The following is a 26,356-nucleotide window of genomic DNA, read 5'->3' on the forward strand; positions in this document are numbered from 1 at the left end:
CAAGTACAACTATTAGGAAGCTTAACTCCACAAGTTACCTTTGTCCATACAGTAAGCTCTGATCTCTCGGTGTTTTTATAGAAGGCAATTGTGGATAGTTATGAGAAGAATGGTTTTACTCCATAATCTATTCTCTATAAAAGGTTGTTGTTGTTGTTGTTGTTACTATTAGTATTATTTTATTTATACCCCACCCGTCTGGCTGGGTTTCCCCAGCCACTATGGGGGGCTTACAGCTGATATAAATAGGAAAATGTCAAACATTTAAAACTTCCTTGCCTTCAGATGTCTTCTAAATGTGCAGTTCTTTATCTCCATAGGAGGGCATTCCACAGTATCTTGTTTAATGGATCAGTGTCTTGTTTAATTCAACACCCTCTTCAGACTTCATTTCTATTGGACTTAGATTAAGAACACAAAGATTTGGGCCTGCCACACCGTATTTCTTTTTTTTTTTTTATAAATATTTTATTAGGTTTTTAATAAACAAATTTCCACTTTCAAATACATACTTCCGTAAATCCAATGGACTTCCCCCATCTCCCGAGCACTGCATTCCCTGTGTAACCAAAACCTCAGCAATTTGTTGACTTGTTTTATACATAACAATATATCTTCCATTTTATCGTGTTATCTGTTGTAAACATTTCGATACAATTGCATTAATTTTTAATTTCCACACAATAAAAATATTTCGTTACCTCACTTCTGTCTTATAGTGTCTTATTTATCAATTCAGAAATTTGCCGATACTGAAGGTATACCTTCCTAGAAAGGAGCATTTTTTAACATTCATACAACTTATAATGCTTTTTCAAATAGTCCTTAAAATTTTTCCAAACTTCCTCCGTTTCTTCTTCTCCCGAGTCTCGAATTCTGCCAGTCATTTCAGCCAACTCCATATAGTCCATCAGCTGCGTCTGCCATTCTTCCAATGTGGGTAGATTTTGTGTCTTCCAGTGCTTTGCCAACAGAATCCTCGCTGCTGTAGTAGCGTACATAAAGAAAGTTCTATCTTTCTTGACCATCCTCTGGTCTACCATGCCCAGAAGGAAGGCCTCCGGTTTCTTAGGTAAGGTGAATCTCAGCACCTTTTTTAGTTCATTATGTATCATTTCCCAGAAGGCCTTCACTTTCGGGCAGGTCCACCAGAGGTGTAAAAATGTCCCTTCCTCTTCCTTACATTTCCAACATTTATTATCGGACAGGTGATATATCTTTGCAAGCTTGACTGGGGTCATGTACCACCGGTATATCATTTTCATAATGTTTTCCTTCAAGGCAGTACATGCCGTGAATTTCATTCCGGTGTTCCATAACCTTTCCCAGTCTTCAAACATAATGTTATGCCCCAAGTCCTGTGCCCACTTTATCATAGAGGATTTGACAATCTCATCCTGTGTGTTCCATTTAAGCAGCAAGTTATACATTCTCGAAATTAGCTTGGATTTTGGCTCAAGCAACTCTGTTTCTAGTTTCGATTTTTCCTCCTGAAAACCCACTTTTTTGTCTGCTTTAAAAACTTCCTGGATTTGAGCATAATGCAACCAATCTCGCACCTTGTTTTTTAACTTTTCCATACTCTGTAACCTCCATTTATCTCCAATTTTTTCAATTATTTCCCAATATTTAGGCCAGTGGGCCTCTGCCACACCGTATTTCAAGGCTCAGTAGGAAAAATTAGTGGCATATACATGTGGGAGGTCTTTGTGCTTTTTAAATCGTCAAGCCAGAAAGCAAAGCATGCCCTTGATACAGCAAATTTGATGAAGTTTTAATATAAACCCTGTCTCACTTGTACCTGTCTACTTTGTGATAGACAAAGTAGTGGGGGTGGGTGGGATGGATGTTTATTGGGCCTGGGAATTTGTTTGATTTTATGTTTTTGAAATTTTTACTGTTTTTTGTTTGTATTGTTTTATTGGTTTTTTTAAGGTGTTATTTTGTTCTTAGGGGGAGGGGTCAGGGCTGCTGGGGAGTAGGTCCCAGGAACAAAATGGCTGGGGCATGTTCCACAGGGGGGGATGCACTGGGACAACCGATCTCAGAGATCACGGGTAGGAGGAGGAGTTACGCTAAGACCAGACCATGTCATTACAGAGGAGGCAGGTTTAGTCGTTGTCTGAGGACTATCCCTGCCTCCGGGTCTGGTCCTGACCGGATGGATACTAGAATCAGCAAGGGATACCCACATGACCTGAAGGTGCTGCTGTGCAATGCCAGGTCAATGATTCATAAGACCACTGCCATCCATAACTTGATCATGGATGGAGGACTTGACCTGGCATGTGTAACAGAGACTTGGCTGGATGAAGCAGATGGGCCTGTCCTTGCCGCTGCTTGTCCACCAGGCTTCTCTTACGCACAGCAACCCAGGTCATGTGGGCGGGGAGGGAGGGTTGCAGTGATTTTTAGGAAGTCATTAGTTTGCACCAGGCGTCCTATTGGGAAGACCCAATTTTCCATGTGCATGTTCTGGAAGTTGGGCAATAGGGGCAGTACAGGATTCCTTTTGGTGTACCGACCTCCCCACTGCACCACGGATTCCCTGCCCGAGCTGCTTCAGGTTGTGGCAGATGTTCTCCTGGAGACAACTAGTTTGGTTGTCCTAGGGGATTTTAACATCCATGCCGACACGACCTTACAAGGGGCTGCTCGGGACTTCGTGGAAAGCATGGCCTCCATGGGGCTGTCCCTGAATAAGTCTGGCCCAACCCATAGCCGCGGACATGCCTTGGACCTGATGTTCACCTCTATTGGCTGGGTGATCTAACACTAAGTAAAAGCGAAACGAAAGTGCCATGGTCAGATCACTTCCTGGTGCAACTGGACTTCTCTGCGACCCATCTCTGCAGGGAGGTGGGACCGATTTGGATGGTCCGCCCCCGCCACTTAATGGATCCAAATGGTTTCTAGAGAGTGGTAGTATTTTTCCTAGATCTCAGTGGAATTTTATTTTGAGGCTATTTTGTGAGCGGCTTTGAGAGCTTTCCCGGCCTATACAGCCTATAATCTATTCTAAGTAATAAATTCTGCCCCAATGACTTATGTGTGTACAGGTCCCATCTTCTTTCTTCCTCACATTCCCCTTAAGTTGGTCACAACTAAGCACATTTTTCAATAGGAGCTGAAGCAGTTATTCTTGCTTTATGCTTCTTTTTTGCATACTTTTTACTTGTCATTGTCCATATAGTCAGCATTTGATGGCTCAGCCCTGAACTGTGCTAGCAGCCAGTAGGAAGTGGTAGGAGAATGTTGAATTAAAACATGATTGAATGAAGCATTCCTGTGACGATATGGCTAAGCAGGGTCTTGAGAGAGTTGGTCCTTTCTAGGCTCCCTACAGCTTTCCTTATGATAGGTTGTTTTTATGATAACAAAGTGCGTAGCTCAGTTCATTGAACATGAGACTCTTTATCTCAGGGTTGTGGGTACAAAGATTCCTGCATTCCAGGGGGTGGATTAGATGACCATTAGAGTCCCTTCCAGTTCTAGGATACTATGAAAATGGTTGGAAGCAGTCAGTACTGGATGTCTATATTTTCCGTCAGTGAAAAATGTATAGTGAAAAGTATTATTACAGCTTTTGTTTATCTCTGATTGGCAATAGGCCCTCTTCAGGCCTGAAAAGTATGTAGAGGGATGGTTTGATGCGTATATTGCAGTACCACCGGACGCAGGCTGCCCGCTCTTGACCTTTACATGTTTAGAGTGAAGTTCTGAAGGAGGCTTTAAGTGTATTTGCCTGAAGGCGCTTACAAGCCTCCTCATAATCAGAAAATTGCCTTATGAGGGCTCCCAGATCATGAGGAGACTTGTAAATGCTTTTAGGCAAATGAACTTGCAAGCTCTTTTCAGACCTTCACGCAAAACATGCAAAAATAAGGATTGTAGAGGGTGTATGTCCTCACAGGTCCAAGCTGAAGGCATGGAGAGGCCTTATGAATATACAGTATTGAGTTACTTCATTTTCTTCCTTAAAAAAATATAATACTGACAGTTCAGAAATGGAAACTGCCAGAACTACTAAGGAAACCAGCAACTGCTAGCATAGCATTGTATTTAGTACAGCCCAGTTTGAAGTTGTGGTGAGTAGAGGTTCTGAAGCAAAATGAATCCTGTACACCTGGATAAATGTAGGTGATTGTCGGCATCATCGTATTAAAAATGACCTAAAATAAGTAGCATATTGTGGTACCTTGGGGGACATCATGAAAAATATTGACTAAACATAGGGTGTTTAAATGTAGTGGCATTCATGTTTGACAGCTAACTTTTGTGGAACCAGGATTTTATGGAAGGAGCAGGGCTTCCTCTGAAAAATGAGACATGTTACTATTTTATTTTAAAACGGTATTCCAAACTAAAGTTCCAAGGAGAATTTAGAGGCAGTAAGCTTTTTAGAGGAGTTTCTCAGTGAAAACTCCACATGTGATGCTGAAAAGCAAAGCACAGCAGTGAGCCAGTGACACACAAAATGAAATCTTATCTCCAAAATACCCTGACTTCATTCCTCAAGTAATTATTTTTATCCTTCAATAGGTGTGTCTGCCCGCTATTGTGCGGAAACATTGCTACATCTCATGTTAATTATACTCTTATGCTTGCTTCAGAAGGGCAATTTAGCAAAGTGCAGTAATTAATTCAACCCAAATCAAACAGTAAAAAAAATAAATGCAATTAGGTGCCAAAGTTACATACACAGACACTACTTCTTCTCTGAAGCATTTATGTTAGCAAACAGAAGGGGAATATTGAGACAGGCTGTGTGTAGTGGAGTAAAAAAATTGCTTGAGTTAAAAGACATTTTATTTCATTTTGGTTTTAAATGTTTTAATTCTGCCTAGGAGTGCCGGCTGGAGTTTAATGGGAGTCAGGTCTGGAGAGATGGAAAGGGCTATTCTACACCCTGTACAATTAATAGGTATACTTTACACATACAAAAAAAGATGACTTCCTGGAACATGTATTATTTCTAACATATCAGCAAAGAAGCTACTAGCCTAACCTATGTAGTCTGTCAGCAGCTCAAAAGAAACAGGAAGCAAAAAGAGTGAAAGCTCTTAGTTTACTAAAAGTTTCCCTTCCTCTTCACTGGGGAAGGAATGATTCTTACACTTCATAAGTGACCTGTTCCAGATTTCCGTATTTGGTCTAATCTTTTTGTGGAAGAGTAAAACTATTTCATATTTTAATCAAAACAAAAAAAATTCCTTCCAGTGGCACCTTAAAGACCAACTAAGTTAGTTCTTGGTATGAGCTTTCGTGTGCATGCACACTTCTTCATGCACACGAAAGCTCATACCAAGAACTAACTTAGTTGGTCTTTAAGGTGCTACTGGAAGGATTTTTTTTTTGTTTTGACTATGGCAGACCAACACGGCTACCTATCTGTAACTGGAACTGTGGAAGGCATCATATTTTAATAACACAGAGGATTGTAAAGTGTGATTGTGAAAACTGTTTGGAAACTTCACTTAATTCGAAATACAGCCACTTGGCTGTTAACTAGCACCAGATGATTTGCAACCTTCATTTCTAATATTGAAATAACTTCATTGGCTTTTGCTCCGAGCACAGTTCAAAGTGCCTGGTGCCTACCTTTTTAAAACCTTATGCTGCTTAGAAGGACCCCAGGGTACCTGAAGGAATGCCTGCTTCATGATAAGCTGCCCATGTATTGAGTTCATCTTTGGAGGCTGTCCTTGAGGTTCTCCAACCATCCAGGGTAAGGTGGAAGGTGATGACAAGACGAAAAACCATTTCTTAAAAAAAAGAAAAAAGAAAACAGTGTTTCTGTTTTCTACTTGTAGAGGCCTTTATACAGGTCAGTTACAAACAGTTTGAAAAACTACTTTGGTACCTCTGGTTACAAACTTAATTTGTTCCGGAGTTCTGTTCTTAACCTGAAACTGTTCTTAACCTGAGGTACCACTTTAGCTAATGGGGCCTCCCGCTGCTGCTGCGCCACCGGCACGTGATTTCTGTTCTCATCCTGAGGCAAAGTTCTTAACTGGAGAGCCAGTGTGGTGTAGTGGTTAAGAGTGATAGACTTGTAATCTGGGGAACCGGATTCACGTCTCTGCTCCTCCACCTGCAGCTGCTGGGTGACCTTGGGCCAGTCACACTTCTCTGAAGTCTCTCAGCCCCACTCACCTCACAGAGTGTTTGTTGTGGGGGAGGAAGGGAAAGGAGAATGTTAGCCGCTATGAGACTCCTGAAGGGGAGTGAAAGGCGGGATATCAAATCCAAACTCTTCTTCTTAACCAAGGTAATATTTCTGGATTAGCAGAGTCTGTAACGTGAAGCGTCTGTAACCCAAGGTGTTTGTAACCCGAGGTACCACTGTATTGTTATAAGCACTATGGGTTTGCGGGGTAAACTTTTATTATTTACATAGTACAGTCGTACCTTGGAAGTCGAAAAGCTTAGTTCCCAAACGTTTTGGCTCCCGAATGTCGCAAACGTGAAAGTGACTGTTCCGGTTTGTGAACTATTTTTGGAAGCCGAACGTCTGACGGGGCTTCCGTGGCTTCCAATTGGCTGCAGGAGCTTCCTGCAGCCAATCAGAAGCCGCATTTCAGTTTTCCGGAACGGATTCCATTTGACTTCCAAGGTACGACTGTATGTAAGTGGAGTTTTAGTGTCAGTGTTTTCTGGATCTTATTGTTGCTGGCTGAGCTAGAGATCAGAGAGCCAAGGCCATGGTTGGTTGCAGTTTTGGTTGCAGGGTGGTTTGCATGTGTGTAGGGGGGCATTACTGGGTTAAGTTAGCCATATTGATTTGGATGTTGTGGGGGGTGAGATCAGTCATTGTCTTGTTGGACTATATCTTTGTTCTTCTGAAAGCAAACCTTTCTAACAGGCACAGTGACTTACAGTTTTAACATTGGAGAAACTTTCCCAGGTACTGTGGTGAAATACTGGTTCCTTAACCTTCTGTTTTTGAACTCCCGAAAAAGTTTGTTTCTGTGTGTCATTTACCATAGTTTCAAATACTGTACTGGGTACATCCACATATTTCAGCTGCTGCTCACACATTTCATGCAGCCTAACTATGAGCTGTGAAGCAATGAGGCAACCAAGTGGAGTATATGCATATGTGAATTAGCCCTGTAAGTGAAATGATTGACTTGAGAGTTTGAATAACAGTTATGTGCCTGTGGCTAATTCTCAAGGTGGATTTTTTGTTGTATTTTCAGAAACTGAAAAAGAAAGGTTTTTTTTCAAAAGGAACTGATTCTCATATTTGTTTTAACTGATTATAATGCTGTATTGTGTTTTTATTTAATTGTAAATTGCCCTGGGACCTTATGGTGAAGGTACGGTAACTGTTGTCTGTTGGCAACTTTGTTATTGTTGAGTTTGAGATAGAAATTAAAAAGGAAATTGGTTGACAATATGATGTTCATCAATATAATGAAGTTTAATACTTAAAAAAAGAGCCATTCCTGATGTTTGTCTTACCTGCAAATGATGTTAAAAGTTGCGTTGCGGGGAAGGGGTTGTGGCTGTGGCTGAGCTGCTTCTTCTTGACCCGACAAATTATTGTAGGAATTACAACCTGCAACTTGTGAATGCACATTAAATTGTCATATCCACAGGGTCTTGCTTTGGAGGCATTTATTTGTGTCTGTCAGTGAACCGTCACATGTTATGTTGGCCATAGGACATTTGCCAGAAAACCCTTTTCCTTCAACTTCCAATAAACATTACCGCAACAGTTGTTTGCCACTTCTCCTTTAGCTCTTTACGTATATTGCCGTATATGGATTTTTTTTACCATACTTTTAGAATAAACAGTTACCTAAGTTACAGTCTAGTTACAGTCTAAGCAGGTAGGCACACTGTAATTAAAGAGTAAAAGATTCTAACTAGAACAGGCCTAGAGAGGCATGGTTTATGACCATTTAGCCATAAACCCAGGACGCGGGTGGCGCTAGGACGCGGGTGGCACTGTGGGTTAAACCACAGAGCCTAGGACTTGCTGATCAGAAGGTCGGCGGTTCAAATCCCCACGACGGGGTGAGCTCCCGTTGCTCAGTCCCTGCTCCTGCCAACCTAGCAGTTCGAAAGCATGTCAAAGTGCAAGTAGATAAATAGGTACCGCTCCGGCGGGAAGGTAAACGGTGTTTCTGTGCGCTGCTCTGGTTCGCCAGAAGTGGCTTAGTCATGCTGGCCACATGACCTGCAAGCTGTACGCCGGCTCCCTCGGCCAATAAAGCGAGATGAGCGCCGCAACCACAGAGTCGGTCACGACTGGACCTAATGGTCAGGGGTCCCTTTACCCTTTACCTTAGCCATAAACCCACACTAGAAGGGGAATGGGGAGGAAGGAAAAGTATACTTGTCCTTAAGCAAAGCGTAAGTGTTCAGAGTCCTAGGGAGTGCTGGATAGGTTCTGTGCTGTTGGAGCTATGAGAGCCCACTAGCCTTTGACTCTAATGGGTTTTTTAATACATTCTTGCCAAGTCATGCCAATGTATAGGGGAGGTGACTGTAAAATGAGTGATTCCTACAATTTCCGTAACTCCTTTCAGAATAGTGAGAAATGGTTAAAACTGGCTATCCTGTTTGCTTAACAGAAGGTTAAATATTTTGATAGTGAGCAGTTATGTAAACCTAGGCATCTCTTTCTGCAGTCTGCCTTTAAATCACCTCACCGTTGTGTGGATGAATCACATGGAGGAGCTCAGTATCCTGCACTTAGCAATCCTGCATGTTAATCTGTAGGTCAGATGTGTGTGAACTCAGGATATTCCTGAATGCTTTTCAGCAGGTGATTGGGAGCAGGCTTGTTTCCTGGTTCATGGAGGGCTTTGCGTCATACTATAGTTGTGTCAATCTTATACCTGTGCCATGATCTACAGAGCTAATCCATATCATAAATTCAGATTCACACACCCTTCCTCACAATTTCCCATGTTGTTGGATTCATGTTCCTACATGTTATCTAACACTCCCTTGGTACTGAAATCTTTTGCGTTCTTCTAGGATATGCAGAGTCCGTGCTTGTCTCACCATCCACCACATCATGCATATTATAGTTATAAGGATCCCATCTTGGCCAATTAGTATCACCACAATGGGGCGAATCATTATTGCTAAAGCTCCTTAAACACTTGGCCTCCATTCAGACAATGAATTCCACCAGTTATTGGTTCCAATTTTTCTAATTGTAGCTATTTCAGTAATAATCCATTTTTTTCATGATGTACCTCTAAAGTTGTCTGTTCTCCTAAACTCTTAACCACTTCTAATTGTTTTTGGAATGTAGGGTGTAATAAACCAGAAGCTTTTCTTTTAGGAATACTAGGTGTGGAGAGACCCAATGACCAGAAAAAAACTGTTTATGTATACAACCACAGCTGCCTGGATGATGCTGGCACAGAAATGGAAGGAAGATATAGTTCCAACCAAGGAAGAGTGGCAGATTAGATTAATGGACTATGCTGAAATGGCAAAACTCACTGGAAGAGTCAGACACTAGGAAGAAACAACTATTAATAAAGAATGGGGGAATTATGTAAACTATCTGAAAAATTATTGTAAACAGTGAAATTCATTAGTAGGATTATCTTAACACTATAGTTAAAACTATTAACTAAGAAATAGTGATGGAGTGATTAAAAATGGGATATTTGTATTTGATGTTTGTATGTTATAAAAATTAAACTGAAAAATAAAATAGTTCTTGAATACTCTTATAACTGCAGAAACCATTATGATATTGCAAGAGAGTTGATTAAATTAAGTGCTTTTCTAGTTCTTGAATGCGAGAAACACCATGATCATAACTAACTGCTTTTTCGGATCCTGTATTTTGATTACAAGTATTTCTGCAGCAGCAGCGGCCCTAAGCTTCTCTGTGTGTGCAATTTTTAATGATTCCTCTGCTTCCTGAGCAGGTTTTATTGCCTTCTCCTTTTCAACTTCCATATTTTTCAAAGAAGACGACCATCTTACCTTCTGTAGGTTTTAACTTTTCACTCCCCAGTTCCTGCTCTAATGTTACTGTCTGTTGTTCTAAGCTAAAATAAGTCTCTCCCCAATCCTCAGTCACCTCAGTTTTTCTTCTAACTGTTTTTTTACTCCATTTAAAGCCTTTTGGAAACTATGGGAAAGTAAAGTAAACCCCATAACATACAATATTCTTTCTGCATTTTTGATGGTCTTATGCAATAAGAGTGAAATGCTTCCTCCAAATATTTTAATGGATTGTCAGAGTCAAAGCATTTCCATTCCCGTACACATGGACCCATTTTTTCAGTAAAGCTCTCTAAAGGTGTCAAATCCATCCTTCCTAAGGAACTTTTTAGCTACACTTTCTTCACCAGTGGGATGCTTAGACATAGTTTATTCTCTCTAGCCACAAAAAATCTTGCATGCTGCTTCAGACACACTTCTGGTAAACCATTTTTCCTTGTTCATGCGCTTTCACCATCTTATAACTTAAGCTTTTAATCTCTTGCTCCCCTAAGGAGCAGACTATATAAGCCTTACTTATTTTTTGTCTATAACAGAAGTCAGATATACTTTTTACCATATGTCAGCCAGATAAGTTTGGTCACATTTACAACATGTGGTTTTCTGCTCTAAACATTTATCTATACCTTAAGCACAAAATTATAAATGGGCTCTGGTTGCTCCCCTTTATTTACAGGGTTTTTAGGAGGTAGACATTTTTCTGCTGGACCAAACTTTCCTTCTTTATGCAATCTGACAAATGGTGAAGTCCCTACCTTGTAACTCTAATGGTCATAACAACATTTACTAAACCTTTTTTTCCCATTACACATCTTCCTGTTTAACAGAACTCAGATTTGCCTCTATTCCTGCCTAAATAAATCTCCTGACACGTGGTTCTTTGTTTTATTCTGGACTGGCGATCCTAAAATATCTTTTAAATGCCAGTTGGGGTGACCCAGTCATTTTCAGAGGCAGTGCTCAAGCAGTACAGTCAATATTCAATATCCCAGCAATACAATTAAAATTCAAAAAGAGAAAGAGGAATGGAAAAAGTTTTGGATATACTTAATGCCTAGTCTGCTGTCCCAAACAGCTTCCCAGGAATACAATTAGCCATTTAGCATTTCCAAGGAAACTGCAAATTCTGGCCTTATGCCCTATAAATTATCTGGCCCTATGCCCTAAATCCTAGCCTTGTGCCCTTGTTGGTCCAGTGACCCAAGAAAAAAAATTAAAATAAGGTTTTTGGGGAACTCACATAAGCCAAAAGCTCTCTGGAGCGAAACTACTAACACAAACAAAAACAAGAAGAGGGAAATACTCACACTCCAAACTCACTACACACTCTCCATGTGGTCTTAAACCACCCTTGCAACCTGCTGTTCTCCACCTATGTGTTACAAGTGTGTACCTTCTGCCAGCACTCATGTATGTTCATATTCACACTGCTGAGAGGTTTAGGATCTTTTGCTAGAGATATGATATATGCTTGTTATGGATGAAGTTTTTTCTTTGCATACCACTGGTAGTTTCTTTAGAGTAGGCATGGCCAAACTTGGTCCTCCAGCTGTTTTTGGACTACAGTCCCATCATCCCTGACCACTGGTCCTGTTAGCTAGGGATGATGGGAGTTGTACAGTGGTACCTCTGGTTACGTACTTAATTCGTTCCAGAGGTCCGTTCTTAACCTGAAACTGTTCTCATCCTGAAGCAAGTTCTTAACCCGAGGTACTATTTCTGGGTTAGTGGAGTGTGTAACCTGAAGTGTATGTAACCTGAAGCGTATGTAACCCGAGGTACCACTGTAGTCCCAAAACAGCTGGAGGGCCAAGTTTGGCCATGCCTGGTTTAGAGGAAACAAGCCACAATCCCAGGTTCTCAAGCAACAAGAAGTCCGAAAATAGCAAAGTGCCTTTTAAATGTCATTTAACATTGCATGCAAACCAGGCCCACCTGAAAGCATTTCAGATTGTACCACTTGCATCTGTGTCCTCCAAATAAAATGCCCCTGAAAACTGGTTTTCAATCTATCCATCTATGTATTTTACTGGATACTTGGTGTGTGTGTGTGTGTGTGTGTGTGTGTGTGTGTGTGTACATTTATATGTAGATAATTAGTTGGAAAAACCTATGATTTTTTTGAATTGGAGAGTTTTGAAATAGCTCAACGGAGTTGATATGAGAAGTTAATTGATGAATTGTAATCTCTTTCATATGAAGGAGTGGTGCAAGAGTTCTTTTATCACATCATAAATAAATAAATAAATCTAGAAAAATTAATGGTGGGTGTCTTTTTTTCCTCCTCAACAGGCAACCTGATAAATTGGTAGTGGTTTGGACAAGAAGAAGTCGAAGGAAATCCTCTAAGGTTAGTTTAGTTTAGTTGAATAAGGGAAACAAAAGTTGAAATAAGTTAGTTGATTATTGTTTTGCTTTAAGACAGGAGAAAGATAACTGATTTTTACAAATACACCAAAGTTGTTCTCTGTTTTTTTCTTGTTAATACCCTGATTAGTATTACTAGTTACTGAGATTGCATTGATGCATGCAGTACAATAAGCTCAGCACCTGTCATTGTGAAGATCAATAGTAATTGATAGTAGTCTATTGATGTATTCAATATTTATCCTGCCTTCCCTCCAAGATGGTCAGAGTGGAAGGTTCCTTATCTAAAGTGCTAGTATAAGAAAATATTAAATGGTCATGGTTGCGTATTTTTATTACTTGAATTGGTTTTCTGCCTGGGAAAATGGCCCTCATCCAGCATATTAACCACATACACTAACTTGCTTTATTCTCAAATTATTTATATATTTAAAGGATAGATTCAAGTTGTTCAAGTTGGTCATCATTGATGTATTAATGCAAAACTTTATTTACTTCCAAGAGCTCCCAGCTAATATGTCCGTAGTAAATGAATAATAACCACAATAATAATTTCATACTAGTGTAGAAGAGTAGCCATTGTGCTATAAGTAGCAAAATGTACAAAATTAAATTACATTTGAACACCTATTATATGCTAACTCCTTTGTGATCCTATTTCCACATTATCATTATTTATGTGGGAATAATTTGAATTAGCTGAGTTGCTTTGAAGAGGTTGGTTAAAATTAAATTAATTTAAATTCAAGCAGTCACTTAAATTCCCCAATCCAGCTGAGGAAATCTACACATAAGCAGGTTTCTGCACATACATAACTGATGGATCAGGAAGCAAATATGATGCGCATCAGAATGTGGAAGCTGTCTCTCAGCTTTGCATTTCCTTCATAAGATGTGTCTTTGAAAGTGCATCCCTATTCCCATTCTGCTGTTTATAGTCTAGCCACATAATATGTTCAGCACTACTATCCTCCAGCTATCCTAGATTTTCAGGCAGCTATGGACTGACATACAGATGCTTTGGCCAGTCCATGATTCCAGCACCACGCTTGGAAGCTGCAGGAGTCCCTTCTCCTCAGAGTTACACCTGCTATGCAGTGGACATGGTTTCTAGACATGAGATTTCATCCTTAGGTGTTCCTAATTTACATAGGCAGATCCATGTATTGATGGTGACTTTGTTTTTCAAGTGTCTGACTTTCTACAAGAGCCGGAATAGTTCTGCTGCACTGGCATATCAGTTAAGGAGATTTTAACTTGGGGCATTTGGAGAGCATTTCTAAAATGATACAAACTCCTTGCCATCAAGGTCTGGGCCTATATAACATTGGTGATTCTACTTGATTTAAGATGTTTGTCTCTAGACAGTTGTATTATGCATTCAAATCATTATGTATGTTATTAGTTTCTTTTAATTGCATTCTTGGAAGCAGATCAAATGACAAATTATTTTATATTAGGGTGATATTTGTGTCCCAAGGATTACGTAAATCTTTGGCAGCCTGTGCCCTTGGCTTTCGTATATTCATCTCCTATGATAATGGAATGATCCTGGGAGGGGAGGAGAACATTTCAGTATTATATCTGATGAACTGAAAATGAAAATCAGAGAAAATTTGACAGAATAAAAGTATATATAATAAAAAAATCATAGAATCAGGCTGTGTCTCTCTCACGTTTATAAACAAGTGTATTTTCCAAAAGTTTAGCCTGGATTTTCCTCATCACTGTTTCCCATTATAAACAGGGGAGCCAATGTGATGACATCCATATGCTCATGGACTAAAACTCCCTTCAGCCGTAACCAGCATGGCCAGTGGTTAGGGGTGTTTGCAGCCCATCAACTTCTGGAGGGTACCACACTGGCTATCAATGAAGTCGAATGCAATAAAGATAGCTTGCTGAGGCCCTGAGCTTTTGAATAAGGCCCACATATTTATATTACCTTTTTGGTAAGACTGTTGTATGAATTTTTGTTTTAAAGAAGAGTCCATATGTAGGACAATTAAAACAATTAGTAAATATTGAGGCTTGCTCATATCAGTTATGGTCAGCAGAGGCAAATCCCTAAATGTGCTAAAACTTTGATAGGAAAATGGTACCTTTTGTGTTGCATAGAAAAGTAGACCAAGATGCTTCTGTGTGGCTGCTCTGCTCTCTGACATTTCAGATCTTACCCCAGTGCAGTGCAATTACAGAACCCTCTAGAAAGCTTTGTACCTTAAATCCTTTCCTTCAGTCTATCTCAGCCTGGGCCAAAGGATACAAAATGTACTATCCATTTAGTGATGATGATATTATACATAATGTTTTATTAATTGCAAAGTAGCAGTAGAGTAATAACGTTTTAAGGGTCAGTTGAAAGTTTCAAAGCAGTTAGCTACCTTTTTTTATTTTGTGACTTTCAAGTTCGTCTAGTGAAGATGTTATTCTACTGTTGATGTGGATTTTTTTCCTAATTTAAAAAAAATATTTTTTTACAAAAAAGGAAGCCAAATTGGTTGCATTTTGCTAATCTTATTTTTTTTTATTTAAAGTATTTGAGAGTTGCCTTGCTGAATCAGAACAAATGAAAATCTTGTTCAGCACTGTGTCTTCAACAGTGATCTCTGTTGTTTTCCCCCAGTATGTGATAATGTACTGCTCAGGTGTTCCATTTTTTGATATATTCTCTCTAACAGCAAACTCAGGTGGCTGAGTGCCTATAAGTTTGGAAACTAAACATTGTGGTAATAATTCACTTCTACACCACCTTGTTCATTACCCAGGTGAGGGACCACCTTTTAAATAAACCACAAAACCAAGGAATTTTTTAAAGACCAGCATCCAGATTAGCGACCCGCTGTTTATTATAGCTAGTGCAATAGGACAGAGCTCACTCAACTCAACTTGCCAGTTAAGAAGGTCTGCCCCAAGGCACTTCAGAGCAAAAGCTTACCAGTATATGCAACACACAAAGAGGCATAAAACATTCTTAAACATAAAACATCCCCTTTACATGTGTCAAGAAAGGTCACAGGTCATTGGATAGAAAACACGTATGATGTCTTCCTGCTATCCTCTTCCCCCGCTATCACCTTGGGGTTGACCAGAAGCGCCTAGGCCTTTTGCCCGTTTTAGGTATCAGATGTCCCATGTTGCCCTGGCAACCTTGCCTATCTTTCAGGGAACTTCCAAGGATTTCTGATTAACACTATGGTGCTAATTCATAACTGACATAGGAAAACATCCTGCCATTTGTGCCACTTTCAGGGTCAGATAAGGAGGGATGTAATCCAGCGTAGGAAGGAGAGACTAAAAAATGCAGAACACACAAAAATCAAGCCTAATACATTCTAAAAGGTTAAATGCAATTAAAGTGAAACATTGAGATATTATTGAAAGCAAAAATATACACCTGGGGTCTCTAATTCTTATATCAACATGACTTCTGCACAGTACACAGTAGTACATACACATGTCAATTTAAAGCAAATTATATATATTTAAAAATAGCTGCCTGACTGGAGCATCTGAGCTTACCTTATAGCAGTGGTGACCAAACTTGGCCCTCCAGCTGTTTTTGGAATACAACTCCCATCAACCCTAGCTAACAGGACCAGTGGTCAGGAATGATGCAAATTGTAGTTCCAAAACAACTGGAGGGCCAAGTTTGGCCACCACTGCCTTATAGTATGTTGACGGTAGTTCATCCTGGAGAGAAGGGCGTTCTTCAGCATGGGGTAGTCAACATGGGGTCTTCCAGATGTTAGGGACGGAAGCTCCCATCTGTCCCAGTTGGCCAATGGTCAGGGATTATTGGAATAATAGTCCAAAACATCTGGAAGGCACCATATTGGCTAGCCCTGTCTACAAAACTAAAATTCAGGCAGGTTGCTTATTATACCAAACAAGCTGAGAGCAGCAGAGGCACAGAATTTTGCATGTCCGTTTAGCAGGGGGATTTGGAGGGCAGAGAAAAACAGGCAATTGGCCTGCTCACCCATTATGACACCTTAGAGCAAGTATCTTTTGGGGTGATTATGATTTGGGTTAATTTCTCTTCTTCCCACCCCTGCCTCCCATGCTGAATAATACAAAATACTTAGGTTTGGGGCTGGCAGTTTCTTAGCACTATATAGGATAGCTGGGGAGGGCCAATAGCGCGGAGAGGAATGGTGATGTTTATCGCTTCCTGCTTCTGAACCCCAAGGCCTGAAAACAAAAGGGTCAGGTTCTATTCCCAAACAGCACATTCCCTTTAGGTGCTTGGTTTACACTGCAAAATTGTGTTGCAAATCCCACTTGTCTTGGCTAATAGCCATTGAAAAGGTATCTTCCATGAATTCGTCTACAACAAGGCTCAGCAGTTGGGTACATTTGAAAATGTGCTGGGGTGGCAGTGCCAAAAAGCTGCTCTGGGGATCATGATAAAACACAAAACTAGAGGTAACTTTGTGCTTCTCATGTGAAATCAGCCAGCTCAGCTGGTTCCACTTATGGAGATCATACAAATTGATTTTGCACACAAACAGCCTGAGCATTTATCAGTTCCAGGAAAAATATTCAAGGTGGCCACACGGCACTTGCTCTCATTTCATAGAAATCACTTTGAAGGTAATTACACATTTTGCTCTATAACTTTCTTTGTAAGAAGGCTAGATGCTTTCTTTTACATGAAAGCTCAGAGTCTGGGGCACCTGCCCAGTGGCACCAGAGAAAGACTTTTGGTGACCCCTGGTCTATTCATTTGAAGGTGAAGGTTGTGCAGTAGAGGAGTTTGGGGTAGTTAAGTTAGTCACAACATTAGTCTGGGAGCAGAACAGGAAAATGCTCCCAGCCTCAGCCTAGCCATCAGACAATTCATGAACAGACATTTCTCACCTTTTTGAAACCTGCAGTCTAGTACTGTGCTTGTTGTTTCTGCATATATTTGGCTGAATTATGCTCTGTACTTTAATCCATTTTTTTCCAATTGCTTTTCTCCTCCCCAATGTTTCTTCAGGCTCATAGCTGGCAGCCAGGAATAAAAAATCCATATCGTGGTGTTGTTGTGTGGCCTGTTCCTGAAAACATTGAAATCACTGTGACACTTTTCAAGGTATCTATGTTGTTTTAGCTTGTCTTTAATTGTTCCAATTTCATAGATTTAATAATAAACAGGAAATGCTATGAACATCTGATTCTACATTTTCTACTGTTGCCTTCAGTAAGACTGCAGTCCTAACCAAGCTTTCTTGCAGGTATGCACCATTGAAAGAATGAAAAAACCTTTGGTCAAAATTCAGCATAACACTATGGCAATTGTTCCACCTGTGCAAACATTTAAGCTTGCAAGGTGAAATGGTCCTCCCTCTCACCCTCCTGTGTGCTATACTGGGGTTTCTCTCAACCCTCCTGAGTCAACTTAGGGGGACATGGGAGATGAGTTAAGAAAATCACGTTGCACAAGCAGACGTACTTTGCACAGACTTCCACTAGTGGAGCTCATTAGTTGAAGCCAGCCCTATGCAGTGGTACCTCGGGATGCGAACGGGATCCTGAACAGAATGTAAGACACGACTGCACGTGCGCAGGTCGGGCTTCGCCGCTTCCGCGCATGTGTATGACATCATTTTGACCGTCTGTGCATGCGCGAGTGGCAAAACCCAGAAGTAACACACTCTGTTACTTCCAGGTCACCGCAGAGCGCAACCCGAAAATACTTACCCTGAAGCGTATTTATCCCGAGGTATGACTGTATTTGCAAATAAATGGTTTTATTTGCCCACCTAGCAGTTCGAAAGCACGTCAAAGTGCAAGTAGATAAATAGATACCGCTCCGGTGGGAAGGTAAATGGTGTTTCCGTGCACTGTTCTGGTTCTCCAGAAGCGGCTTAGTCATGCTGGCCACATGACCTGGAATTCGCGACTGGACTTTGGTAATATTATGTAAATTGTAGTTAAACTTAACATTAAGCTGTTTTGTTTCTACTTCACACCGTATTGGAATTGTTATCATACAGGAGAATTGTAGCTTTAGTGAGAAAGACTAAACTGCTTACAAGCAGCCATACCTTAAAAGAGTGTGTGTGTGTGTGTGTGTGTGTGTAGACAATTGCTTAAAAAGAGCCTTGGTTGCCTTGTCCTCCCTTAGTAGTACCCTGTGTCTGGGGCAGTGCCCCTTCAGGCTGCAGGTGGGAGCTAATTTGGTAAAATGATCTGTCACGCAAACACAAATCCTACATATAGAAAACTAACATATCAGGGAGAAAGCTAAGTTGAAAATCCTCTCACATACTTATGAAGAATATTGTTGTATTCAGGGTCATGTGAGCGCCCTCGTCTTAGCAGTTTGAATTGATGAAACCTAGACACAGCACAGGTACATCACCTCAGTAAGAACTAGGCCATTAGTGCATCTGGGGTTGAAGGAAGAAAGTGTTGTAGTGAGGTAGATGCCTTTGCAAGGTCATGGTTTATGATCTCGGTTACCATCACCACCAGCAGCTAACCACCAGCAGCGTCACCACCACCATTACAATTTATTACCTGCTTTCACCCTGAGGTCTCAGGGTGAATTGCAAGACTAGCAGAGGGATACTTCTTGCATCACATATGCAAGACTGCACCCCTGGTTCCAGATTCATCAAAGTAACTACCATCCTCTGTCAGTCAACTCAGCTCTTGTCAAATTTTAAGAGTGAGAGATGTGCCCCCATTAATACCACACAGAAAAACAATTAAAGCCATCGTATTCTCCTGAGGCTACCCCTCTGTGTTAGAAAGATGAAGGCTACTATGGCAGCTAGGGACCGTTGTGTCCAAGTGACTGACTGGCTTTGCTGAACAATTCCCCACAGGAAGAGAGAAGCAAATGTCTGCCCTGTAGTTTTAGTGACAGTGATGAAAATGGCTCTGTATTCCAGCAGCAACTGTTTGCACTGGTTACAACTCAAGATCACAGCTGAGCTGCTGGCTTATTATCTGTGTTGGCAACAAATGCTGAGAGATTATAACTAATCCAGAGCTATATAGGAATCTGAGATAAAGGCTTGATTCTATTTGTAAAGCAGCAATCTGAAATAGTAGCATAGGTGAAGAACAGGAACTAAGATAGACGAGCCATGTGTTTTCAGAAGTGATACAGATTGTAGTGTGTCTGGATCTGTAAGTGGCTGTTGAAATGGTGTTGCTGGTAGGATTAGAGGATAAGTCTGGGCTTCAGTTACTAATGAGAATGTTAAGTATAGCCTCTTAGCATTCACCAGTGGATACTTGAAAACCTGCTACTTAAAAGCTTAGGCAATCAGTCAATGGGCTGAATATTTTGCATGATATAGAGGCAGGCCACTGTATCTTTAGAAAATGTTCATACACATAGATGAAAATACAGCTCATCAATATGGTGATGTACCACCCTCAGACATACTTGCAAATCCAAAATGACCTCTCTGTTGTCCTCAAACATCTTACAGGTAAAAATTACCTGTAAAGTCTAGAATGGCTGGGCAGATTGGGCAAACTGAGAAGTAAGCTCTATTAAATTAAACAGATTTTACTCACAAGCATGTGCAGGTCTGCAGCCCTTAAATGTTTGCTGCCTAAATCTAGAAATCCAGTAACACTTTCAACTTAGAGAAGGAGTGTTGTACTTGTGATATTAAGAACTACATAAGTACGTTTCAGAGCACAATTCAATTTGTTGGTGTTAACCTTTAAAGCCCTAAATGGCCTCAACCCTGTATACCGGAAGGAGCTTCTCCACTCGCATTGAGGTCCAGCTCCAAGGGCCTTCTGGCGGTTCCTTCACTGTGAGAAGTGAAGGTATAGGGAACCAGGCAGAGGGCCTTCTCGGTAGTGGTGCCCACCCTGTGATGCCATCAACTTATGTGTGTTTTTAGCTAGGCTGCCTGCCTTGTGACCTTGGGGTACTGTACTTCAGTGTTTCTGTTCATACCTAGACAACCATTTCCAGAGATTGGTGCAAGAACACAAAATGAGTAGGAAAATGAGAGTACCCCAAACATTTTTTTAAGAAAATAAGCACTGTATACAACAGACATGGGATTCCAGCTGTTTAGCACCTACACAAAACAACTGAGTAAGATTATCAGAAGATTTGTAGTGTTGAGTCTCTAGTTCCATTTCTTTCATCAGTTGATAGGTTGAAGGTGCTGAATTGATTTCTGGATCAGTGATGGAGTGAATATGGACCGATAAACTAAAATAAATCCTGGAAAAACTGTGGTCTTGAGAAAACGTCAGTAACCCATGAGCCTTTCTGTTTGTTAAGATAGAAACCAATGACCTTTCTATAGTTCTCCCACCTTCAGAGGTGAGGCAAGTAGCCATTGGGGGGGGTGGCCTTTTGGGCTGTGCCACCTTTCCTATGGAATGCCTGGCCCGGGAAGACTTGCACCTTCTCTGATATATTTTTTGGTACCAAGTGAGACCTTATCATTTCCTTAGACCTTTACATTTAGAATTTTCTGAATAAATGAAAATAAATTAAATAGAATAAATATCTGTCTCCTTTAAATTTCAAAATTTTATATATAATTAATATATAACATCAAAGCATAATCCTTACTTTCCTGTGCCACCTTTTCCATGGTTTATATTATGTGAAGAATAAATAAAAGAAAATACAAAATAGTGTTACTAGCAAGACTTTTTGGCTATCATTCAGAAATGAACTTAACATTGCATTTTTTATTTCTAGGATCCCCATGCTGAGGAATTTGAAGACAAAGAGTGGACATTTGTCATAGAAAACGTAAGTGGGGAATTGTGTTTTTCTCAGTCCTGGTTTGTGGCTGTGTACAGACTAAACTGTCTGCGACTAACCAGGATAGGCACCTTCTAATTTTCACCCCTCCTGCACGGGAGAAGGTAGTGCTTGTCTCATGACCATGGTTTCCTGTTGCCATCTGAACTAAATCATATTAATGCATTCCACTGGCTTATAAATGGATTGGGAAAAATTCAGTATTGTGCTAAGCTGATCTTCCATCAGTACAATCATTTCAGCTTCCCGGATAGACTGCCCCCTCGCTCCCCCCCCGAATGCTGTTCTGGGGGTTCTCCTGACTCCCTCAGTCCAATTGTGGGGGTGGGGGGAGACTGGGGAAAGCTCCATTGCACAAACTCCTTGTGCGGGGCTTTCACTGATGGGGCTCATTAGTTGAATCCCTACTCAAATTATTTTAACACTAATGCCATTTTTTATCAGTAGACTCAATTTATATAGACATTGCTGTCCATATGCATACAGTTAAAAAATATAATGTGATTTTAAAAATCTGTATTAAATTCATGCCTTCATTGTATTTTTGGTCCATTATCACGGAATTTACTGCACTGTGTAATTCAGTATAAAAAGCAGCAGTTAAAGCAATAAAATAGAATGCCAATATAGTACTGCCTTCAAATAGATTTTCCAAGTTTTCTCAAAAGTTTTTCTTAAGGTTTATAGCACCACACAGTGGTCAGAGAAGAAACATACAACTTTTAATTTAGGAAAGTAAAAGCATTGCCGCTTTGCAGTATCTTAAGATTATTTTTTTACATTTCACATTGATATCAAATGGTTAAATGTCAAAATTTTCAAGTTACTTAACCCTTTCTCACCACCCATGCCATTTTCTCGGTGAAAATTACACCCTTTAAACAGCTAATGGCAGAAAATAGTATCTGGCAGGGATTTTCAGTGGGAAAACAGAATGGAGGCAGGGGCCTTGGTCATGATCTGGACTGTGGACCTTCATGACTGTTGTGAGTTTTTAAAAAGATGTGACTCCCAATCACTGAATTCAAATATATAGTTAACATGGTGTGTAGTTTGACCCTTTCAGTGTGATGAAGTGTAGCTATGCACAGAATAAAAATATATATATTTATCAACAGCATCTCTATATAAAAGTGCACAAAAGAAGAGTATGCTTTGTGGAAGGTGCTATAATTTTTGACCAGTTTCGTATGTTGTGTTGCCTCCACATTAATTCTTGTAGCCATTCAGTGCTATTTATGTTTCTGTGTAAACAATTCAAGATGTTATCTTATTTGCTCAACTTCTTCTTTTAAAAGTTAAATCTTTCAACTGGACTAAAGTGATAAAACGTCATAGCCACATACTAACTCTAAGAAGTTCTTGAAATGGTTAATGATCTTTCTGATAGCTCTACTTTTCTTTTTTTAAACAATGTTTTTATTAAAGATTTTCTTGGGTTACAAAGGTGCATACAGACTTAAATGTTGCATACAGTATAAGGTTGGTGGAGAAAAGGGGCAGAGAGAGGGGAGAGAAGAGGGGGTTGTAAACTTTTGTTCTTTTACATAGCAAATTTTCAAAGTTTTTTGTGTCAATGTCAGGGGGTTAGGTTCTCTTTCTTTTCATTTATTAGTTTTCATGGGCATTGGGAGAGGTTGGGGGGCCTAGGGCATGGTTGGTTGCCTTCAGTTGAGCACAGTGAGTTTTGTTTGCATGTGTGAGGGGGGAAATCGCTTGCTGGGTCAAGTTAGCCATTTCAATCCGTATGCTGCTGGTGGGTTCTTGTTGTTATCTTGTTGGGCTGTGTATGTAATAAAGGAGAGCCACATCAGGGTGAAGGTGTCCTTTTTTATTTGTCCCTGTGTTCCAGTTTGTTGAAGTAAGGCTGTTTCCCATACAGTTTGGTACCAATGGTCCATGTTCACTCCTGACAGGTTCCTCCAGTGTCTAGCCATGATGCTCCTGGCTGCTGAGAGTAGGTGGGTTATAAGCTCTTTGGAGTCCATACTAAAATTCTGCATATTGCTGAGGCTTAGGAGTAAATTTCTTTGAGGGTTTGTAGGAAGTTGGAGCCAAATGTCATGTTGGTTAATACTTCTAACAGGTATTTCCATTCTAGACAATCAAAGGCTTTGAGGATGTCTAGGGACGTAATCGACAGTGAGAGTTTGGGGTTTTTTGGCTGTGTTTGATCAGATTCAGTAATTTCCTAATAGGGTCTGTTATATTGTGATCAGGGATGAAGCCAGCCTGGTCTGGGGCTATTAATTTGTGTAAGAAGATTTAGGGTTGCAATGTGTCCTCTTTTCCCCAGACACACCCCCTTTTTCAGGATTAAAATTTCTGTCTGGGCAGATTTTTTAAATTTGGCTAAATGTCCCGGGGGGGGGGGGAATTGTTTGGGTTTTTTGGTTACAGTAACCCATTCCCCCCCCCCCACCCCTAGTGCATTAGACTCAGATCTAAGGAACTTGGCTAAGCTAGTCTGCAGCAGAGAATCACAACAGAGCAGCATCTTAAACTAGCTACATACAATGAATTCTGCTGTAAAGCCATCCAGGCCTGGAGATTTGTGTGATTTCAGGTTTTTGCGGACCGTCTCTATTTCCTCCAGGGGGATAGGACTGTCCATGAATTCTTGTTGGATGAATTCTGCATGGTCAGTCCTCCTAGGAAATTTCTGATTTCCTGCTCAGATGGGTTGTGGCGGGTATATAGAGTGGAGTAAAATTCAGAAAATTATGAGGTTGTTTCTTTGGTAGAGAGCATTATGTTACCATCTTTTATGGTGATGCAGTGTATTCTTGTTTTGAATATTTTTTATCTGCACCTGTTGTTACACCCAGACTAGAGATCATGATTTGTTCACTCCAAACATATTATGATTGGTAAGCCAAGAGCAAACCATGGACTGTGCTAGGGCAGGAGCAAATTGCAGATTTGCTGTGAAATGCACATATTACCAATGAAAACATTCAATTGTAAAGGGCTGCACTATGCTCTTGTTACTGTTTTGTTTTCTATAATAAACTGTTACAGATGACTGCTGCTCTGCAGTGGTCTTTCTAGGCCTTCATAATTTATAATTGCAATTAATTTTTAAATGTGTATTATTTTGCATCCAAAGAAAGCTTTAACTCTCAGTTGATAGCTGAAGTCAAATGTAACCCAACTGTGCTAGAAAAAAGTAGGTTTCCTTTATGTCTACCAATTGTTAGACTAAAATATGTTATTTCCATTTGCTTGTGAGAAAGTAGCATGGAGGGTGGAGATACAATATTTTGTCTCTTTTCATGATGGACAAATTACTTATTTTTCTAAATGTCACTGTAAACTGCTTTAGGGCTCAGCAGTATCCCACAGCTGTACAAAATCCTGGAACAAACTTGAATTTGTGACACAAAATATTTTTTCCATCATTTTGTTTGTTTGTTTGTTTATTAAATTTATTTATAAAATCCTGGCTAAGCAGAAAAAGAGAATCCAAATTATGACTAAGCAGAAAGAGGGATTTGCCCCTGAAACTCAGAACATAGCTTAGATCAGTGTTTCCCAACCGGTGTTCCGCGGCACACTAGTGTGCCGCGAGACGTTGCCTGGTGTGCCGTGGGAGGGAGGCGGGCGCTTTCTCGTTCGCGCCCTGCAGCGAGAAGGGCAGCGCGGCGCCGCAGAAGAGGCCCAGGAGGCAGCAGGCGCCCAGCGCGCGCCCGAGTCCTGCCCAGCTCGCCATGTCCGCCCGCAGCATTGGCGACCCGAGCCAGGCTCTGCGTGCGACGCCCGTCTTATGGCGCGCGCCTCTGCCGAACGCTCAGCCCCGGCGCCGAGCGGCTTAGCAACGCCATCCAATCAGGGCGCATCTCGGCTGGGCGGCCGCGGCATTCTGGGAAATGTAGTACTCGGGCAGCAGCGGCATTCTGAGAAGGCGCGCTTCTTCGCCGCTGCGCCTTTTCTTCCTCATTCCTTCTTTGCTGGCAACGCAAAAAGAGGTGGAGGAGGAAGAGCTGCTGGAAATGCCTGCGTGGGCATCGGTGCGCGCAGGAGATTTAGGCCGGGTGGGGTTGTTAGAGTCAAGATTTTATTTGTCCATCTTGCTGTTCGTGATACTAAACTACTCTTTATAGATCTCGTTATAACTTGTGTGGGGATTGCTTAATTTCGTTGTGGGCGCTTTGATACGGTTTCTTATGAGTGCGTTTGGGTAATTATTTAAATATTGCCATGTCGTAAGCCGCCTCAAGCATGGTTTTTAACTATGGAAACAGCATGCAAATGACGATGATATCTAGGGAGGTTTCAAAGGCTTTGTAAGCAGAGTGAAGGAAAGAAATCCAGATGTGATTGTTACGCATTGTTTTTTGCACCGTGAGGCCCTCGTAGCCAAGACTTTACCAGCAGACCTAGTTCATGTGTTGGATGATGTTGTGCGCATGGTAAACAGGCCCAGGTTGCGCACTGAATAAAGTATTTTATAATTTTTCATATTTCTGTTTACTTACTATTTCATAATAAAGTAATTATAAAATACGATCTTTGTGTTTATTTGATTCCTATTAAAGAGAGTTACTTTATATATAGTCAATATAGGCACAGAGTTAATTTTTTAAACATTTTCTAATGGTGGTGTGCCTCGAGATTTTTTTCATGAAACAAGGGTGCCTTTGCCCAAAAAAGGTTGGGAAACACTGGCTTAGATAGTGATTGAGAAGGTTTACAGGGTTTACAAGTGTTACCCTTTTTCACTAGTGCGCAAAGTAGCTGGGGAACTAGTTAAGAAAAATTGAGCTCTTGTTGGCACATTGAGAACAGACACACTAGCATTCCTACAGAGTTTCTTGCGCATCACTCTGGAAGTGGCAGCAGCAGCAGCAGTGTGGGTCTTCTAAAATATTTGACAGTTTTGTAAGCTTTATGTAGCAAAGGAAGGAAGGACAGATGCAGCAGTCTTGGATCACAAATCCAAGCCTGAGATCATCATTTATTAAAAAAACACAACACCTCTGCTTTCACATACACTTCCAAAGTCATGATCCTGTGGTGTCCAATGTTTATTCCATTCTCTTACATAGTAGCTCATGCCATTTAAATGCCTATATTGGTTGGAACGATTGTTCAATGAATCTCCTTAGCAGACGTGAGTCTCAAGTTCATTGAACTCTGGGATGAGCCTAGAAATGGAGTCAGCTTGCCTGGAGCAGATATCAAGAAAAGGGGTAGGATTCATATCTGTGGTTGAAACAGTGACAAAAAAAAATGCCACAGTGTCTTTCTTCG

The 26,356-nt window shown here is 40.7% G+C and overlaps 1 protein-coding gene across 4 annotated transcripts in view; it reads left to right on the forward strand.

The window, feature by feature from the left end:
* Positions 1-26,356, forward strand: part of EHBP1 (EH domain binding protein 1) — a 265,000-nt gene that overhangs the window by 36,255 nt on the left and 202,389 nt on the right. For all 4 annotated transcript variants that reach the window (XM_081906038.1, XM_081906040.1, XM_081906039.1 and 1 more), the window contains exons 3-5: positions 12,280-12,337; positions 17,339-17,434; positions 21,038-21,091. In XM_081906038.1, coding sequence (XP_081762164.1) covers positions 12,280-12,337; positions 17,339-17,434; positions 21,038-21,091 — 208 coding nt within the window. The remainder of the gene's footprint in view (positions 1-12,279; positions 12,338-17,338; positions 17,435-21,037; positions 21,092-26,356) is intronic.

This window comes from Podarcis melisellensis (assembly GCF_964234715.1).
Source record: "Podarcis melisellensis genome assembly, chromosome: 3".
NCBI classification, from domain to species: domain Eukaryota; kingdom Metazoa; phylum Chordata; class Lepidosauria; order Squamata; family Lacertidae; genus Podarcis; species Podarcis melisellensis.